Genomic DNA, 21560 nt, shown 5'->3' on the forward strand with positions numbered 1-21560 from the left:
CTAGGCAGTAGGCACTTTGTAGCTCATTCTGTAATCAATAGGAGGAAAAGCATCCAATACCTACTTCTAAATCAGTTCAGTATATGTAGATTCTTTCTCACTTAAGAATTATTAAATTAGGTTTTTCTGTAATTTCTAATCTGTATTGTCGTTATAAAAAAAAGCATGAAGTTTCTGTAACACAGGTTCAATTATGTGTTATTGGTATTTATTTCTGGAATTGCTTAATTGGAACACAGTTTATCAGTTTGAATTCAAACACTGAAATTAAATATTAAACTTAAAGATCCAGGCTCTGATTTCATTACCATTACTGGATTGTTTGTTATTTTTTTCATAAAGTGCTGTAACCCTTTGCTACTGTTTAAGGACCAGATCTTTGTCATAGCTTTCTATAACCTTATGATTTTCTTATTTTTCAGGGTCAGCCTGGTCCTCAAGTAAGTGCCATCTCGTTTTCTTACATAAGTTAAGGCTAAATGAAGCCTACAAAACTCAGTTTATCTACAATGTAATTTGATACGGAGTTTTTTTGATCATGCTGCATAAAGTTTGAAACTAGTAACCATTGCATAATTCAGTAAGACAAATACTTCCCCAGAGAGAAACATGGGGCCTCCCATACGGTTGTTTGAGTTCCCTCAGCTGTTTGACCAGATGGTAGGGTTAACAACGTGGTTTTGAATAAAGCAAATCTCCTAACTATGGCTTGAAACTTTGCCACCTAACTTTAAAGCAAGATAAAATAACTTAGCAAATGTGTAGCAAATGCAGTTCTTCAACTGCTTATTAATCACATACTAATAACATTGCTATAATCCAGGCAGGCCTCAGTTATTTTAAATATTGTGCTGCTAGCTGTTGTGATTAATTATACATGCTCCTTGGATTAGTTCTGCTGTATTTAAGAATAGTAGAACTTTGTCTTGTGAGTTGTAATTGAAGATGTGGAAATCCAGGGACCTAACTTTGCTTCTAATGTAGAAATAGACCAGCAAAGAGGAAGCACCTGGTATAGCAAAATCTATGTGTAACATGTTTCAGTTGCAGGGTAAAGAAATGTGGAAGAGCAAAGAAACAGAGGGGAGGGGGTGATGTGGGGAAGCCAATATCAAATCCAAGCTCAGTGAAATTACTTGGAAAAACTATTTTTTGTATACTTAAGATGCAGTATAAAAAACTGCTTTGAGGGGACCATCTTAGCAAAGTAAGTTGTCTGAGACAGAATTCATGAGGGTGTTTGATATTTCAGAATCATAATTGTAAACCAAATCTGTGCAGCATTGTTTGTTTTGTTTTTTGTTTTTAAGTAAAGATTTTTTATTAAGGAATGAATGTAAACATTTTCCTGAAGTCTTTTTGCTTCTTCACATCCCTTTCTGTTGAAAAACAGTTAAAGTGTTACAAGTCCTCTCCACACTCAGTCTGAATGCTGTGTATCAGTGCTATAGGATTTTCTGACACTCTACTTTGCAGAGTACCAGATTCTATTTAATGTGATATATGTAGTCTATATAATATTTGGAATGAGTGCCTTTCCATAGAGCTTCTACTTTACAGTAAGTAGGCTCTTGGCCTGTGGCCTGTGCAGAGGTATCTGAAGCCTTTGTGCTGTTGGCAGTCAATGAAGAGATGGACTATAGTTCTGAGTGGCACTCTTGTTTGGAACAAGCTCCAGTGAGGACCTAGGCGTGTTATCTGATCCTTTGGACTGCCCTGTAAGTTGATGTTGACTTGTGCTGTCAGCACAAGTGGAAAGTTTTCTCAGGTGGAAAACCTGAGGCTGGATCTCCATTTCCCCCATCTCAGTTCCTTTTGCAGAGCATCTTTAATGCTTGTAAACAGCTTCTCACTTCCTGTAGCTCATCTGTGTACATGAAATGCCTTGAGGTACCTGTTGGCTAAGAACCACAACAGATAGTAACATTCAGCATAATCTGTTCTGTAGGAGTAGATAAACAGGAAACTCAGTACTGTTTAAAAAGAAAAAGAAAAAAAAAAAAAGGGTGCAAACTATAGGGGGAAAAAACCCTAAAAATTGCAAAGAATTTTATTCTGTGCACTGTGTGATCATACAGAAAACAGAAATCAGATCTAGGGTGTGCACTAGATCTAGGATGAGAGTTCCTATGATCTAACTTCACTGGTTCCTTTCAGTAGAAACATTCATCTATTTGCCTTCATTGCTGTTTCTTTGTTGTTCACTCTTAATAGTGCCTTTCCTCCTATTCAAATCAATATGCTAATATTGTAGCAGGAGAATTTAAACTCAGTTATTTTGACTGGCTGCATAAGTCCAGAAATAATTCTTACAAATACACACGTGACAGGGGATATTGGCATGAGACATTTGGAGATCAAAATGGCCAAATATAAAGGCTTGTGTGTTGGTGTTGACATGTAAGTTGTCTAAGCACTGCTTGTAGTAGATGAAGGTTAAGTCAATTCTTAGTGCATTTAGAATACTCTTCATCTTGTTGTAGACTCCTAAGGCACATTGCCTGCTGACAGGCATCTGTTGCTGCATGGGAAGATTTGGTCTCCAGCTTAGTCTCTGGCAGCCATATGTAAAAGAGCAGGAGACTGCTGTTAGACTGTTGTTGTATCTGTCAGTCATGTGCAGCTGTCTTGGATACCTAGGTGAACTCTCAAATGACACTAGTTGCATACGGCCATGCCTCTTAATTATAGATCCTGATTATAGGCAGCTACTGAATGTAATAAACTTTCTACTGAACTGCTCTTTAGACTATGTTGACAATTTGTAGGACTTAAACTGCTAAATGTTAGATGTTTTCCTCTTAAAAAGAAACTTGGGTCCTGGTAACTTCCGTAGCCATGATTTTTAAGTGTTATTTTAAGCTTTAGTTGAAAAATCTGAAGATGTTGATGAAAAGATTTTTAAAGCATTATTAGAATCTGTTTGCATACTGACAATGTAAGACAAACTGTTTCCTATTTGAAAAAAACAATCTGCAGGAATTTCAGTTACCCATGAATACACAGAATTTTCCCATTCTTTTCTGTGCCCATAGGGAATTTAGAATGCAAAGTATTGGTAGGCTTCCTGCCTTCAAAGATCACAATTTCTGTGTTGATGAATGAAGCACTTAGAAAAGCTTTCAAAAGGTTGTTTTTTATGTCCATGCAAGCTCAAAGCTAAATTCTGATTGTTTTTATACTCAGTGTATGTATCACAGCTTTCTTCTTGCCATGATTTTCAGGAAGTAAATAGTTAATTGACCTAACTTGTACGTAATTACTGGCTACAAATACTTAGTTGTAATGAATATCATTAGTAATATTAGTAACATCTCCTGTCTCAGCCACTGAGTTTTTACTGTTCAGCATACAACTGAAAAAATATTTTTTTCATTATTCAAATGGAAAGAGACTTTACTAAAACACATAAATATTTTTGGAAGGAGGTTATCAGGAGTAGTCAGCATGGGTTCACCAAGGGGAGAGGTCATGCTTGACCAACCTGGTAGCCTTCGATGATGTTGTCACTGGCTGGGGGGAGGGTGGTGAATGTAGTCTACCTTGATTTCAGCAAGGCATTTAACACTGTCTCCCACGACATCTTTATAACAAAGCTGAGGAAGTGTGGGATAGATGAGTAGACAGTGAGGTGGGCTGAGAACTGGCTGACTGGCAGAGTGCAGAGGATTGTCGTCGGTGGTGCAGAGTCTGGTTGGAGACCTGTAACTAGTGGTGTTCCCCAGGGGTCTGTGCTGGGTCCGGTCTTGTTCAACATCTTCATCAATGACCTTGACGAGGGGATAACGGCCACCCTCAGCAACTTTGCCGATGACATGAAGTTGGGAGGATTGGCTGACATGCCTGAAGGCTGTGTTGCATTCACTGAGACATAGACAGACTGGAGAGCTGCGCAGTAAGAAACCAGATGAGGTTTAACAAAAACAAGTGTAGAGTCTTGCGCCTAGGGAGGAATAATTGCATGCACCAATACAGGCTGGGGGAAGACCTGCTGGAGAGGAGCCCTGCAGAGAGGGATCTGGATGTCCTGGTGGATGACAGATTGGCCATGAGCCAGCAGTGTGCCCTCATGGCCAAGAAGGCCATCGGCTTTCTAGGGTGCATTAATAAGAGTGTGGCCAGCAGGTCAAGGGAGGTGATCCTTCCCCTCTACTCTGCCCCGGTAAGACCTCAACTGGAGTACTGTGTCCAGTTCTGGGCTACTCAGTACAAAAAAGATAGGTTTCTCTTGTAAAGAGTTCAGCGGAGGGACACAAAGATGGTGAAGGGCCTGGAGCATCTCCCCTATGAATAAGGAATAAGTGAACTGGGTCTGTTTAGCCTAGAGAAAAGAAGACTTGATCCAGATCTATAGACACCTGAGGTGTGGGGAGAAAAGTGGTGAGGCCAGACACTTCAGCCGTGTGTGGAGACAGGACAAGGGGAAGCAGCCTGAAGCTGGAGCATAGGAAGTTCTGCATGGATGTATGCAAGAGCTTCTTTAAGGTGAGGGTGACGGAGCACTGGAACAGGCTGCCCAAGGGGGGTTGTGGAGTCTCCTTCTCTGGAGATATTCAAGACCTGCCTGGACGCCTACCTGTTCTAGCTGGTGTAGGGAACGTGCTTTGGTAGGGGGGTTGGAGTCGATCTCTGAAGGTCCCTTCCAACATCTACCATTCTGTTATTTTGAATTGTTTTCAGTAAAAGCTGATGGTTCTGTTTTATCTTTGAAAACATGGTTAAACTTGAAATAAATTACCAATAGATTGAGAAATGAAGTACAATCATAACACACATTGGTCTGTAGAACAGGTAATACTAACCCAAACATTTTGCTGAAATCTCAGTTCTGAATTTTGAGTGACCTTATGAAAAATACTTGGTTTTTTTTCCTGATTAGAACACAATATGTATTTACTATGTATATAAATTGAGTTGTACCAGAAAGATGGTGTGTGGGTGTGTTTTTTTTTTTGTTGTTGTTTTGTTCCACAAGAAGTCTTTACAAATTCTAACCTGCTATTTAATATAATGGTATGCATGATTGTCAAAAATAGACTTCAGCTTCACTTCTAAAGTTATTTGAATAAGGACTGTTCTATCTGGGTAAAGGAAGAGACTTGTTTTGAAATTGTTGTTGTTTAAAAATAAAGTCCATATAAAGACTAGGAAACTGCATTTGGTTTTATAGCAAGGATAACAATGTTCTTTTAGCAAATTCTGTTAAAGTAAAACATAACGTATGAATGTAGGGTGGGGTGTGATGATTCAGTGTGACTGTCTTAGACAGTTGTTTACTTTATAGTTATATCTTCTCCCTAACCGATCTGTGTTGCAGCAGGCTTTCTCATGTCAGCATACATGAACTTTCTGTGTAGAACTTTGAGATACAGCAGCCCCACAGATGCTTCTCCCCCCTCTTTGGCAGCCATTCAAATCTGCATTAAAAGTGGATAAAGTATTAATGATTGATACTTGTTTTCATGAGGCTCTTGTTTTCCTGTATGTGGAATGTCTGTGGAAGTGATGTTATTTTAGTCTGAAATTTTCCAGTTCTGTGTACACGAAAAAAGTACCACAGTAATTCTCTTGCCTTTTCTAATGTTGAGCTTCAAGGTATGTGACTGTGCATTTTTATTTTCTGAACTTTCATGACTGAGATTCTGATTCATGGTCAGGTGAACTATTACTAGCTTGTACTGTCAAAAGAATTGATGGGAGCCATTTTAACTTTGTTCTCTGCTTTTTCTCAAGGCCTAAATGAAATAGAAGGACAGTCCATAGTTCTGGGATGATTGGGATAGCAGCAGTGTATATTATAATATGTTTATCACATTCCTAGAGAACACTAGTGGTAGGGAGAGTCCTAGACCTCAGGAGAGAGGTGAGTATCTAAGAGAAGGAAGGTTATGGAAGGAGGCAGTGAGTTTTGTGTAGGGCAACGTGTTTTGATTTTTTTTCCTTGAGTTTTAGTAGTCTGGAGAGCCATCTGCACTCCAAGACTCAAATACTCTTTTTAGTAACTTCAGTGATTCAGTACTGGGATGTTTGATTAAAAATACATATCATGTGTGCATCAATAGCTTTTTAAGCTGTGGTCAAGGTATCCAATATGCCCTGTTGAATAATGCTATAAAATGGTTTCTCCCTGTTTCAACTCTTGGATTTTGATTTAGTTCTTTAGTCTCAGCTGCAGTAAGTCATAACTTAAGCTTCGTGTTCCTTGTTTCCAGCAGTTTGCTTTTAGAAATGCTTAGAGCCTCTTTCTTGTGTGTAGAGAGGGGAAAGGTGATAAGAAGTACACTTAGGAAGGCCAGAGCCAGCAGAAAGCTGGAGAACTACTGAATTGCCATTGGATGTGTGGTGTTGCAAAGTCACTGATCCTGAGAAAAGCCTGGTGGCTTTATCCAGGCTATCAGCTGTTCACCTTCTAGAGAAGTATCTTGTAGGGTATTTCTTCTAGCAGCTGATACCCTAAGCTCCTTTGTAAGCTTTTGATCCTGGTGAAGTCTAGAATGAGTCAGACTGAATACAAAAATACCATCTGCTTTTGAATTACATGTAGATGGTCAAGTGTAAACCTCGGCAATCACTTGAACAAAATCCAGGTACAGTCTGTCAAGTTTTTGTTCTTGTTAGGAAATATCTTCAGTAAATTTTGTGCATCATCTTAATCCCTTATGTAAAACTGAAACTACCTGTACAGAACTATAAGTTGGTGTAAACTCATGAAACTGTTATTGTGATCCTTCACTGAAAGGGAGTAAAGTATCATCTCCAAATATCATCTTCCATCCAAAGACTTGGAATAGGTATTTTTTTCATTCTGAAGTGATTTGTAGCATCTAAACAGTGCAAAGAGGTACTATATTGACCATGTCCTGTGTTAGATATTATTATTGTCAGTGGGTGATAAATTTAGCAAAACAGATCCTCAAACTGCAAACATTCAAGTCATAAATTGTTCTCTCAAATGCTATTAGCAAGTTCAGACTAATCAAGTTTTACTTATTTTCATTTACGTATTATTAACCTTAGTCTAAAAGTTTGCATTCATATACAGCAGTAGAAGTTGATTTAAAGTAGATTCTTTAAAAAGAAAAGAATAAATTAGTCTTACCTAGTAGTTATGTTAATTTTACACTGGGAGAATACAGCCAAACACAACAGGTAAGAGGTTATTTCTTACTTACGTATATACCAATAATGAAACCGAATATTTGATGCTATTGTGGCTGGAAAAACTTCGCTGAGTTTTGGGATCAGAGAATATTTTTAACTATGGGCATCACATAAATTAACAAGCTTCTAGAAAGCCCTATGTATTTTTGTAGTCAGAGCTCTACCTTTTGTTTTTCCTTTCTAAAGCTGTAGTAGAGTTCCTGAAGAGAAGTGAAATTGCAGTCTTCTCTGGAAATGCATAACCCAAATTGACATGTGAACCCGAGGAAACCAATGCCATCGTGTCCTTTCATTTTTGTGTTAGTTATCAAATAAAAAGCAAGCATCTAGCTGCTTTCTTTCCTGGGTTTTATAACAGTATTTCTTGATCTCCTTTTTAACCACATCAGAGAATACAGGAGAAATAATGCTTAGAACTTCTTTACTTGCAACAGGTGTACACGAATGTTTATGACCCATACAGTGGAATGTATCTTCCCATAAGGAATTTGTGGAATTGTTTGGTTAAGTGTTGGTTTCTCTATTTTGATAATAATTGAAGTTAACTTTATAAAATTGTAAAAATATAAAAACTTGTAAAATATAAAAACATTTCAATTTCCCCAGGTAGACTTTATTATGTATGTGTAAATCAACATAGCTGTGAATGTTGAATGTCTTTGCAGCTATGCAGCTGGTTTTACTGAAAATAGATTCTTTGCTTTTTTGAGGAGGAAACAATTGGAAATTTAGGTACAGATGATTCTGGGCTATTAGTTGCACCAACACTATGGAAGCATCCGCATTAATTAAAAAGACCAAGAGGAGTAAGTTCAGGCATGAACAAAGTAAATTCCTTCAGTACAGGATTTTGTGCTCAGCTTCCCATGTTTTGTTTTTTTTGTTGTTGTTGTTTTGTTTTTTTTTTTTAAATTATTTCCTCACCCTTTAGCCAGGATCAGCTAAAATTACATCTAATGTCATATTTATGACTTTCCTGGAACTGGCAATTTATTTCCAGTTTATTTTCCTGATTCTTAAAAATGCCAGATTTGCATTTTTCTAATTTAGGAAATAAGAACTCAAATTTGGTTTTGAGTATCTGTAAACACAAAATTAGTATATTCACTGTACAGAGTTCTGTAGAGAGGTCTCTTCATGCAATCTAATGTCAGCTCTGGCCATCTTCACAGTGCAAGATCTGTTGTTTCTAAGGTTTCTTTTTCTGTATCTGAAGAACATCATAGTAGCTCTATGTAGTGTATGAAGAAAGCTTGGAGGATGGATTCTTAGAACAATCAAGTTCTTTGGACCCAGAAATTTAAAGTTGATTACCTCATCTCAGTAGTCCAAATAATGACCACTTGTGGTACTGCTACTTTGTAAATCCAAATCTTAATTTTAAAACAAACAAAAAACAACAACAACAACAACAACAAAAAAAAAACACCATAAAACTCAAAAAGAAAACATAAGGGAGACTTTTCTATCTTATGTTGGTATCATTAATTTCTGAAAAGAGTTGTTAATATTTGCTTTACTCAAGTGAGGTCTACCTCACTTGTTGCATGCATTAGCATAAGTGTTGTAGGAAATCACACTTTGTCATTCCAGTAACTCGGGGTGTACTAAATCTTCCAACAGTAAGTGAAGAACTGTGAAGCAAAAATGACTTGTAATCCTTAATTTAGTATGGTGCTGCATGGATTAAGAGGGCATATATGAGTACAAAAAAGTAATTGCAGATGTAGAATTGTGATTCCAGTAAGATGTACAGAGTTGTCAAAATATAAATGTGAACTCTGAAACATTTACTTTTTCAGCTTAAACTTTACAAATCTGAACAGTTCTCAAAATAGCAGTTTGAAGGATGTTATTGTAGTTTTCTCCTGCTGTAGGTGAGCAAACAGACAACGAGAAATGAAAGGCTTAGTTTTCCACTACCATTTGTTTGTCTTATTTTAGTATGTGTTACTTCGTTTGATAATTTTTATGCCTTTATCTTTGTATACTCTTTCACTTAACCAAAATTTATCTGTGATTAAAGGTTGATACATTACCATCAAGAACTGAGCATGACTTAGAGTCAAAGTCTTTGTCTCTTCTAGCAGCCAGTTGTAGATAGAATAGTTTGGAGGCATCTTTCATCACTGTTACTTACAGATTGCCTCAGATGGACTTGTCCTGTATGGATTTTAATTGTTATTTGTCAAGCTGTTCTTGTATAACATTTGTTTGGGTGGTGCTGATTGGCTGTGATATGCTTGGCAGACACAGAAACAATTTAAAGCACTGCAGCAGATATAAGGGTGGATGGGAATAGGTAAAATCCTCAGGGAAGTTTAAATTGGTATTTGACTAAAATGCCTTTTTTCCCAAGCCTGAGCATACCCTCAGGTTACCTAGATGGTGGAATAATTTCACTGCTCTTAAGCTGAGGAAGTTATATTGCTGTGTATTAGAAGCCTTTCTATCCCTAAGGCAGTATTTTACATGGTTATGGCTTTATACCAGTATATACTGCTCTCGTCCCCCTACTAACCGTGATATTAAGTAATCTAACATGCTACTTTTTTATTTTTTACCACTTGTATTTCATAGTAATGTTTTGTCATGGAGTTATCTAGATCAATCTATGTTCGTGACAGGGGGGCAGTAGGCCTGTAAGCCCCCTGACCCCCAACAAAATGGGAAGGGAAAAAAGGAAAAGGGGTAGGGAGATGGGAACTAGGCTTGAGGAAGCAAACAGAGAAGCAGCAACAGTCTAAGGAGAAAAACTTATTTTACTAACTATGATATTGGAATACAAGATAACACAATATAATACAATCTGATTGAAATTGACGCTAATAAATCAAGTAAAATGAGAGAGAGAAGTTTCCAAAGACCAAGAAGCCTACTTTGAAATTGAAGCCACCATTGTTTGGAAATACACACACACACACACACACACACACCTGCTGCCAGGCAGTGAGAGAGAGAGCTTCCCTCTCCGACCGTGAGGTCCTCTGGGACGTGTAGTTCTCGGCACTTCGCATGTTGTTATGATGTGGAATACCAATAGCAAAAATTACGGAACCATGACTTGCTTGCAAATAATGCTAAACCCATCCTTGAATGAACAAATGTATCCTGTACTGAGTAGCGAAGTGTAAACATAAAAAGTGCATGCTTAAGATGAAATGCCTTGAAAAATATATACATAAAACTTAGGGCTGTTGCTACTGGAATAAATGTGATGACTTTGGGTTTACTGCAGTGAACGGAAGAATGGAAGTGAAGCCCCATATAAAAAATTTCTTATATCATCATGCTGAAATTAATTTTAGTGTTGAAATCCAGCATGTGTATGTTGGCTACAGTACTTGTATGGTAGCCAGTTTTTGCTCAATTAGGCAAATTCAGCTTCTGTTACCTTAATGTAAATGTGTCTTGTTATGACAGCAGGTATGGAATTAAATTCTTTTAAAAGTATACCAGACCTCTAGAACCAATTTGCAATTAATGTTAGTTTCTCAGTAATGAATTTTGGATTTTTTTCAGTTCCTTCCATACAGAGAGAAAAGGTAGAATGGGGAAAACAACAAATTGAGGAGAACAAATTGAGTCACAGCAATCAAGTTATTTTTTCCCTTGAATTGGCTTATTTGTTTCACTGTCTGCTTGTTTATGATTTTTGGTAGAATTCCCTACCTTGCTAATTAAATATGTAGATCTCCTTAACCTTACTGGTATTCATAGGATGATCTGCCTACTTCATATTTGCATGGTATTTCTCTCCAAAGTAGCAGATGGATGAGCACAGTTGAAAGATCCGCAGGATTTGAAAGCTGAGAAATGATGTGATTTCAGTGATCAAAACCACTCCTCTTGTAGTGCATAGGTAATGACAGCAGTGGTGAATCTCCATTGCTCTTAAACTTATTCCGTTACTTTCTTTTGTCTTCTTTTTTTTTTTTTTTTTTCAAAGTTCTTGAGGCTCAGCCTGTCATCCTCATCAAAAAAGATCTTTTAAGGCTCACAAAAAAAGGCTAAATATCTAAAAGATGCTGTCATTTGAGCTGAATTATTTCAGAATAAGTAACCAGGCAAACACCAGAGGTCTTTAAATTACAGAAGTTACTGTACTGTTCAAGCTTTAGGCTTTAAAAAAATAAATAAATAAATAAATAGATAAGGCAAAAACTGTAATAATAAAGGAAGTGTTAGATTGTTAGATTATTATCTACCATTCCTGAAAATATCAGGAAGTTGTTAACTCTCTGCAAGGAGCTGTTTGGTTTCTAGGAATGAGAGAGAATTGGCTTATGGGTAAAAATCTACCAGAGGAAGTATGAAAATATTTCATGGTGTATTTTCTAACTAAAATATCTGGAAAAAATGATTTTCAGGAGTTTGATCGGAAGGAGGTGTATTGTTTTCTTTAATTTCTTTTGTTTTGTAGAAGAAAGTTGGGATATACTTCAGTCATTCCTACCGTTTTATAAGCACTAAATTCCAAAAAATGTATTGATCCTCATTTCAAGAACGTTTTATTATTGTTTTATTGTTGTTTTCCCAAGTTTTCTTTTGATTAATTGTATTAATAGCTTCCATAAAGTGGAATGTTTTGATTGACTTAAAGGCATCAGTAGCTCAAGCATCTGACCCTCAGAGCAGATATACGTCATACCTTTAGAGCAAAGTATCCCCATATTGGTACAATCTGCTTATTGGCTGCTTACTGATAACATCCTCATTAGGTGACTAAAAATTCCTCTGTAGTTTTACCATGCTACTGCTATTCTAATAAAAGGGGATAATTGAGATATTAAGCAGATCTAGATATTTTTCTCCATTGTTTCATATCCTTTTTAATACTCAATGCAAAATAAAAGATGTCAAGTCTGTGGCAATAAAACATGTTTATAGCTGTAACTTCTTTCCTGCTTCAGTACTTTGACACAACAATAAATGTAGTTTTGTGGAAATGGTGAAGCAGTCTATCTGGAAAACACTTTACCCTCTGGTTCTTTTACTGTAAAATCTGTAAGCAGCCTTTCATTTGTCTTCCTGTCTCCCAGACATGTAGGTTTATAGCTGCCTAATTAATTGCTCCTTGAATTCCCATGGGGTCATTTCTGTAGACTTCAGTGAATATTTACTGATGAAACTATAAGGCCCTGGTCAACTGCACTTTATTTTGTTACTGAATTTTATCAACTGCTGAACTTTTATCAAGAAGCCCATGATTTCTAATACCTTTATCTATTGATACTCCTTTTTCTTGTTCTGTAGCAGCAATGGTATATTGGATTGATTTTTGCCATGTGATGTAAACTCTCAGTTACTGAGTGAATACTGAGATAGAAATGCGGTCTTGCTTGTGAATTCTATCACGTGCGTGGATGCAAGCATGTGGTTTTGTTGGATATAGCAGGATACAGAAGAATAATTTTCTGCTCAGCAGTCTGGTGAAGGATGGTGTGGGACTCCAAGTATCTATTCTCAGTGCATGGAAAGGAAAAGGAAGAGACTGTCTAAACTAAACTAAGTGTTTAGTTAGTTTGAGGAATTTTGATTCTTCAGGGCATGCCTCAGTTGCGTTTTCAGCTGTCTGTGCAGGGCAAGCTAAAAACTTACAGGTTTCTGTCCTTAATGTAAGCCTAAGGTTATGTATTCACATCTTCCCTGCACAAATGACATTACAAATTCGGGATGCTTGCCTGTAAGATGAGACTTGTAAATAGTAGACTTTCTAGTCTGTTGTTTTTATGTGCTGTTTGTCTTGTGTGGTGAGATTTTTGGTTTTTATTTACAGTATTGCATCAGAACTAATATTGGTAAACAGCAAGTGGGAGAATAGGAAAGCATACTCTTCACAAGGTAGTGAGGGCTTATGTTTAGTAAGTGTTTACCGTACAGTGTAATGAACAATAAATGTTAGCTAGGAGGCTTTTTTTTACTAAAGACAAGAAAATGGCTTCTGGTGGATAGTTCTTTTGCCATTACATCCTTGGTCTTGCTGGCATGTACAGTAGCTACTCTATTCACAAGAGATTTAATAGGCCATTTGGAATGTATTTGCTTAAATTATGACTGATCCTTGATTTGTCTTGCCCAAGCTAGATACTATGGAATTTTTATTAGGTTATTTGTGTAGACATTTGTGGTTTTGCAAATTAAAAATAAAAAGTTTTTCTGAAGGAGTAAAAGAGATCAGAAGAGGACAGCTTTTTTGATTGAAGAATGAAAGTAATGGTATTGGATAAAGAATGAGGACTCATATGGGACACTGAGCTTTATGTTTCTTCCTGGATAAGGAGTGATTATTTATTTATTTTTCCACTAACCCATTTGCAGCTGGTCTAATTATCTGATTATTTTTATGAGCAACTTTTTAAGGCTTGAGAAAGTTCTTCGTCCTGATCTCAACAAAACCACTGCATGAGAACTAAAAACATCTAAATTACAATTATTGTAAGGTCCACCTTCGCTTGATGCACTTTGGGTAGATTGTGCTCTTCTCCCTGCAGTGTATGAACCTGCCTGATTTATGTATTGGAGTAAATCATAGAGTTCTGAGTACAAATGTATGGATTTATGGCAGAGTTCACTTAATGTTCACATCAACAACTGAGATGTTTATCCAGATTGCTATGTGTATATCAATTTTGTGTTCTCAGGTTACATCCTTTCACATAGCATTTATTAAGTCAGACACAGTTACTGTGTGAAATGTGAAGGTTTTGTTTCCTCTGCCTTGGAAAATTGTAACAAAAACTGGAGAATATAAGGGAAGCCAAAGAAAGATCAGTAAGTCTTTTTGTGGTTATTGTATTTTTTTTTCAGTTTTTTAAAGGCTTCACCATGAGTCAGCCATATCCCATGAAAAGAATAAAATTATATGTAAGAAAAGAGAATATAATTTTAGAAATAGAAGCTGTTCAGGTTCACTGGAAATTCTTGTAAATGTTTGTAAAATTTATGTGAGGTGTGATATTGGCCATTTCTGCAGCCAATACTTACAATGCCAAGTTTAGCAAATGCCAAAACCAGATTGCTCAGTAGCTCAGGGTTTGCATGGAGGTCAGAAGATTATAAGCATAGGAGCTTAGAAATTATATCGTATATTTTAATACTCCTTGCAGTTTCTTATCTTGTGATTTATTATATCTAACCCCAATTCCCGAACATCAATAGGTTAGACTGGGGGATGTTGTTCTACTCAGTAATTTGTGATTTGGTAAAGGCAAAAGTCATGAGCCAGATTTCTAAGAAACAAAAATCAGACTTTTTTTTGAGTAGTATGTTGTTACTTGCTGCAAACAGCTTTTATCCTCAGTAAACTGCAGGAATTTACTTGACTTAGCTAATGTATTCATGCAGTTGTAAATATATATTTAACTAAGTTGTCAAATTGGCTTCCTTCTTGAATTTGCCTAGTTAGTATTAGGCTGACCAGTTCACTTCAATGCTCCTCTCCACAAATCCACTGTTCTCTTATGCTGCCAGTTCCAATCTTACTGTGGATACTGTGACTGCCTGTAGTAGTGAATGCATTGTGTGTTGCTTTATCCGAAATGAAAACGAAGGTAGAATCTTGCAAGATGCATTCAGTCAGGATGCCTTAACCCATGGCTGTTTCTGTTCTGGTGAGAATAAAGGTGGTGCCTACCTAAGCAGTTGCTATTGACAGTGCTGTGGTAGCTCTGGTTGGAGCTGCTAAGTTTGGCATCTCCAATTCCCTAGGAATCTGGAAGTCAGATGATCTGACCAGGACCTGGGGATCACAATCCAGTTGATTTCACAGCTGGATACAGGCAGCTTCTTTATGCAGTGTTATCTAACTGTCACAAAAATTGTCAGTTCCTCTGCCAAGTCTGCAGAGCTTTTGACCTAGACTGGAAACACTGCTGTTTTTTTAAACTCCTTTCAGAATATCCCTTAGTATTTTCATTTCTGCATTTCTATTGTTGCTTGCGAAGTCATGGTAGAACTTGCTGTATTATAGTTAAAGACGGATATGTAGCAATAGAAAAAGATGTGTATCTGTTAAGGACTTCAGAACCTTCTGAATGTTTGCAGAACTAATATAAATAAAATGCTGTCTCTTGAAAGTGTCCCCTGAATGTATCATAGAATGGCTTCAGTTGGAAGGGATCACAAAGATCATTTAGTTCCAACCCCCCTGGCATGAGCAGGATTTCCAACCACTATATCACCTACTACACCAGGTTGCTCAAGGCTCTATCCAGCCTGCCCTTGAATGCCTCTAGGGATAGGGCTTTCACAGTTCCTCAGGGCAACCTGTTCTAGTGCCTCACCACCCTTTTTCTAACATCTAATCTAAATTTCTCCCAAAGCATAACTTGTAAAATTATGAAGGAGGCAATAGCTGGAAGTGTGGAATGCAAAATTAGCTTATTTCAGGAAATGAATTATAAAATACCAGTTATATGGAAAATCATGCTGATCACACTCACAAATATCTAGTTAATCCTGCTGGGAATATTGCCTGAGTAAAGACCAGAAGTGTTGGTCTCCTATTTTCCAGCAGTGTGTCCTCTTGCCCCTCCATTCCTTGCACACGTTTATAATAATGTAAGGATTTCATCAGAGAACAAATGAGATTTTGATAGCTTCTATATCCTGTTCTCCCCCCCGCGCGCCCCCCCCCCCCCAAAAAAAAAGTCATCTGCCAATAATCCTGATACATGACTGTTGAATGTATTTGACCTTGATTTCAGTTCTTGGTTGGCAGGTGCCTGGAGACCTTTCAGTCTGCTTTAGAAGATCTTGCTTTAAAAACAGTAGCATTTGTTGCCTAATTATGAATGCAGATTTTGCATGTGTTTGTGATTTACAAGGCCTTCCTTATGTGAAACAGGCTATAAACTCTCTTTGGAAATGTATAGTAGTCTGGAGCAGATAATTACACTCTGAGAAAAGAGCCTCTGTTTCCAGTGAAAACACTGTAAAGTTATTTCAAAAATGCTCTGACCTCAGACGTTTCATATAACTTACACAAAATGCTTTCACATTTGTGCAGCAGCTAGTGGCTTGATCTCTGCCATCTCATAAATGAAAGTGCAGAAGTCTCCTTGGGAAAAAAGCAGGATGTCTATGCTGTGGCCTGAAAAGCCAGTGTTATTTTACTCACTCAGTTCTTTGTGTCTGCAGCCTTAAACAGAAGAAATCTTGTCTTCCTTTAAACAAATCCAACTCCTAATCACACCCTACCCCCGCAAACTCAGCTTTTCTTCAGGTTTTTTTTCCTTCCCTTCCTCTGCTCAGTGTACACACACTAATAAATTCTGCTCTAAAAACCTTGGGAGAATTTCTTAGCACAAATGGAAAGAAGATGTCAAAGACTGAGGATAGGAATTTTTCTTTTTAAACAATTGAAACAGTGAGGGAAGAGCCAGAGATGGGTGACCTTGCCATGTCAAAAATGCATTAACTTTCTTTAAGCAAAACCCTACTGGTTCTCTTTGATGGCATCCAAAAGAACTATTTTTGTTAGGGATTGTTTGTTTCATTTAAGCCAAACAGTGCAAAGGAGATGCATTAGAAATGCAAGTGCAGAGACTTGTGAGAATGTTCACACCAAAAATGCTTTTGCGGCCTTTGTAAAACTGCTGTACTTAACCTCTGCTACAATAAAATTGTCATATATTGATGAAAGCTTTGTACAAAAAAAGCTTGTGCCCTGAAAGGGTGAGTTAATAGAACTCGGGGAGTGCAAACTTCAAGTGGTCCTAATTACGTGCTTTGCCCTGTAGAGAGAAATGAATGGAAAATAGGTTTCTGAATACCGTGAGGACAGATAATTTTCAGAAAACTGTGTTTAAAGAAAGGAGAACAAAATTTAATTGAATTTTGTGATTGTCTCATTAAATAATAAAGGGCAAAAAACATTGGTGTGGATTGTATTTTCAGAGACGTCTTATCAAAGGAAAATCTGCAGGGAACACACTAGGGGCACCTCTATGGGTGGAGTTGGCTGAGCATATTGCCAGCAGCTGTATCAGGAATATGGTCTAGCTGTTTGAAGATTTGCTGGTGAAGGCATTCATGTGAGCACTCTTTGTTTCTGTTCCACTGAGCCAGCTTAGTTTACTTAGGTCTTGGGCATCTTACTTGGAACCAACTGACCTTAAGTCAGCTATTATCCAAAGCCCTTCAGAAAACAGCGCTACCCCCACGAGTGTAAGGACAGCGCTGAATGTTTGGATGATGGCAGTAACATCTCTCATGGTCACAGCAAGATCTGAAGTCCATCATCTGTCTACTCTCTTGGTCATGTTGTGCAATCTGTAATTTCATGCCTAAGATCCAAGAAATACAACTCTGACTGTAGCAGATGGAGGTCATGCTATTTGCAGTTTGCAGCCAGTAAGATATTCACTGTTGGTAATGTTTTAATAATTCAAGGAGGTAGAATAGCCATGGTTCTCGGCTTATGCTCTGTGTTCACTGTAAAACAAACAAAAAGTAGTGGCCTGTACTGAGTGATTAATTCTTCCCATTCTCTGCAGTTAGTGTGACCGATAGTGTGGGTGTGCAAACTTGTTAGGTTGATGGCATAGTATATGAGATGACCTATAAAATGAATGAATTGAAAGAGCTAAGATGTGTGGCAGAGGTATCTGTTGATTTTGCTTGGTTTGTGTCTAAGGAGGCCAATTTCTTGCAGGGCAGCACAAAAATGGAGCAGAGGCCATAGTTAATGGCACAGGCAGCTTCAACTCAGCTTGCAATAAGCTCTGCCCTCCCTAAGGTAGAGGGGAGGCCAGGTAGCAGACTTGTCACTGGCCTCTGCAGCAGGTAGAGGTGGCAGGTTGTGGAAGGAATGGCATGTGCTTTTTAAATCTGTCCCTGAAAGATTTAGCAGTAGGTGCTCTTCTCTGGCATGGATCAGAAGTCCTTAAAAATAAGCAGAAAATTGGCTGCAGTAGGAATTATCAGAGTTCCGTGTGGTTGATCGCATCTAAAATACTTAGCAGACTGATCTTCCCTGAACTTGCATTTATGTGGGCCACATGAATTTTTTTACAAGTGCAAGTTGTGAAACTGCCCAAGCGTACTCTTTTCAGTAACCTCAATTATTTTTAATTCTGTTGCAGCCTTTTCTTGTTCAACATGCAGTACTCATACAAGCATATGCAGCACTTTCTGTCATAACAGTGGGCCATCTAGTTTGGGTGGCTCCTTTTCTGTTTCCAGCTTCTTTCATAAGTACCTCAGGTCCTTCTTTATAATGAAACACCTGTGCATCTTTCAGAAAGCTGGAGGTTGCATCTGCTCTGTGTAAGCAGCTGGTTCTCTGCAGACTTGCTAGCATTTTTACTCACGAGACACTAACCTGAAAAGTAGTTTCAGAAACATGTGAGTAGCTTTCTGGAAGGTGCTCAATAAAAATGGAAATTAAAGGACCTTGCTGTTTTGTGATACTGTTGCCTTTCTGTTTTTCTGGTGGTAAGTATCAATAAATATTACTTCTGCAGAATCGTGTTACATAGATTTCTCATAAAAGAGCTTATTTTACCTAAAATAGCATGTTTGAGACTAAACATCAACTTCAGTGCTTCCAAAGATAGATATGAAAGCACTACTTTTAGATTCTTTAATCCATTTCTCTTTGGCAATCCAAGCTATAAAGGGTGCCAAAATAAATGGCAGATTTATAAGCCTCTGAATTTATTAATTGCACTTGAAAAGAAGTTTTACAGTGTTAGAAAACATTTATTATCTAACAGGAGATAAATTGTTACCCATAACTGAAATCAATAGAAATTTTGCCATATCAGACATAGTTTTGCAGTCTGATTTAGCAGATGGAACGAGCAAAGTATTCAAAGAATAATTGCACAGTTCCTATAGTTATTACTGCAAAGAAGCTGTCTCTGGAATACCACTGGCATCTGGTGCAAAAAATGACAAGGGAACACTTTGTTATGCAGAAATCACTGGTTTGCTCACACGTCTTTCTTGTAGCATCCTGTAGTTTCACCAGTGTCATTAATTCATTACTTTAATTCTTACTTTCTGTTTCTTTCAGGGCCCTCCTGGTCCAAAAGGCGAGAAGGTGAGTTGATATATGGGTGACACTTCCCAGGTGAATGGAAATACGTCGCAGCATGAACTAAAGACACAGTTTGTATTGACCCAGTGTAATGTTAGATGATGTAAGAGAGCTGGGTAGCACACAGATGCTGTGTTAAACCTATCATCTCATCTTTCCACTTTGCAGGGAGATCAAGGTGATCAGGGCCCTCGGGTAAGCATTTTAAAAAAAATGTTACACTTCCCCTTCGCTGAGTAGGCAATTAGTCTTTAGCGCAAAACTAAATTAAATACACTGTCTGAGCTAATTACGCTTATTAGCTGCATTTACCCTGCATGTTGAAGTCAGTGTCTGCAGGACAGTAATACTGAATGTGATCAGATAGCGTCTGAGAAGACCTGAGTAATGGCAGTAAGTAATGCATTAAAATATAAAACTTCTGAGTGGAAGCAGGCTTCAGTGATTTTGCTCTGCTATGAAAAAGTTGGCTTTCCTAACCAAACCTTTCAGTTTCACCAGCAATGTTTTCACGGCTTGCATGGGCTCCCACAGTGCAGAGGGTCAGTGAATATATAATAAATGTAGTTCTTGATTTCATATTTTTATTATTTAGTGAATTGTAAGCAAATATGTATGCATGTACTAGATCATTTTTCCTAAAATGTATGTATTTAGTATTGCTAATGATAATATTATCACCTCTTAAACACATCTAGACACTTAAACAGAACACTGTTCAGTTATATAAAGTTTCTTTCAATTTTAAACATCATGTTTATTGTAACAGCAAAGTAAAGAAGAATACAGGGGAAAATTTTCAGATAGGTTGGCTATGCCAGTTCATTCTTCTTTACATCTGTGCTTCATTAGAAAATGTTTGGTTATGTTGTTCTAATATTACAGTGATTTCCTTCTTTACTTGCATTTTTGAGAAGATTTACATAACCGTAAACTTTTTCTGCAAAGAATGCAGAATATTTTGAAATTGTAATTTTATTTTACTGTCTTTTTTTTTTCAGCTAGTAAGATTATATAAAGTCATAATATATTTATCTATTTGAGTTTGGTGTTGGTGTTATTAGTGTTGTATTGCCTACAGGGTTCAATTTCTGTTGTTTCATAGAGTCATAGAATGACCTCAGTTGAAAGGGACTACAATGATCATCCAGTTTCACCCCCTCTCCCCCCACCCCTGCTGTGGGCAGAGTCACCACCCACTAGACCAGGCTGCTCAGAGCCACATCCAGCCTGGCCTTGAATGCCTCCAGGGATGGGGTATTCACAACTTCTCTGGGTGGCCTGTTCCAGTGTGTAACCACCCTCTGTGTGAAAAACTTCCCTCTAATATCTAACCTAAATCTCGCCTCTCTCAGTTTAAAAACAAATCCCCTTTGTCCTATCACTATCAACCCATGTAAACAGTCATTCTCCCTCATTTGTTTATATGCTCCCTTCATGTATTGCAAGGCCACAGTGAGGTCTCTCCAGAACCTTCTCTTCTCTGAGCTAAACAAGCCCAGTTCCCCCAACTTTTCTTCATAGGAGAGATGCGCTCTGATAGTTGCTCTTTTGTGGACCCATTCCAAGACCTCTGTGTCTTGTTATGTGTCCTGCTTAACCAAATCACACCCCCCTGCTGGAGAGCAGCAGAGTCCTTCCTGAACCATACTGATCATGGCTATGACTACTTTGTGTTACTAATGAATCAAGTGCTGTTAACTACCAAAAAACAGCCTAAAAAGTTTGGGTTTAAGGACATCGTAAAGTCTTAAGTACAGAAGCATATGCCAGTTGAGTCTATTTTAGTAGAGGAGAGGAATCAAGTGAGGTCAGCAGTAGAGGAAAGAAGATGTGAATAACACCTTGTAAGCTAGCAGCAGCTTCATTCACTGTTTATTTTGTCAATGCATGCTGTAGTAAAGTACCTGTTTTTGAAACATGCACGTAGCTTAATTTGCCTAGTCATCATGTTCATTTATTTGTTTGGTTGGCTGTTTTACCTTTTTTTCCTGGAGTGAATTTGTGTGTGTTACACAGTAGCTTCTTTTTCTTTCCTCTCCATATATTTCAGGAGTAGTAAGTACTATGATGCCTCTGACCACTTCTTGTTTCGTGGTACAGCAGTTATCCCTTCTGATAACTGTATTTGGGGTGAGCCTGCTTGGGTTACTGTGCCAGGAGATTTACAGTGCAATTAATGGAAATCATGTGTGTCATCCAGTTATGCTCCAAATGAAACTAAATACATTTGAAACTGGTTGATTACCTTTGCACATAGTATTTCACCATTGGATAAGTCAAATGTTTTTGGAGGTGACTGTGGTATGATTCTCTGTTTTAGAGAAGTATTGCACCTGTAAGTGACTGTGGA

At 37.6% G+C, this 21560-nt stretch overlaps 1 protein-coding gene across 16 annotated transcripts in view; it reads left to right on the plus strand.

Moving 5' to 3' along the window:
• COL25A1 (collagen type XXV alpha 1 chain) overlaps positions 1-21560 on the plus strand; it is a 271408-nt gene that overhangs the window by 157900 nt on the left and 91948 nt on the right. For 13 of the 16 annotated variants that reach the window (XM_015861367.2, XM_032444266.1, XM_032444274.1 and 10 more), the window contains 3 exons: positions 423-440; positions 19184-19210; positions 19376-19402. In XM_015861367.2, coding sequence (XP_015716853.1) covers positions 423-440; positions 19184-19210; positions 19376-19402 — 72 coding nt within the window. The remainder of the gene's footprint in view (positions 1-422; positions 441-19183; positions 19211-19375; positions 19403-21560) is intronic. The other 3 variants (XM_032444271.1, XM_032444269.1, XM_032444273.1) reach the window with 3 other exon arrangements.

The sequence above is a fragment of the Coturnix japonica genome, chromosome 4 (genome assembly GCF_001577835.2).
Source record: "Coturnix japonica isolate 7356 chromosome 4, Coturnix japonica 2.1, whole genome shotgun sequence".
Classification (NCBI taxonomy): Eukaryota; Metazoa; Chordata; class Aves; order Galliformes; family Phasianidae; genus Coturnix; species Coturnix japonica.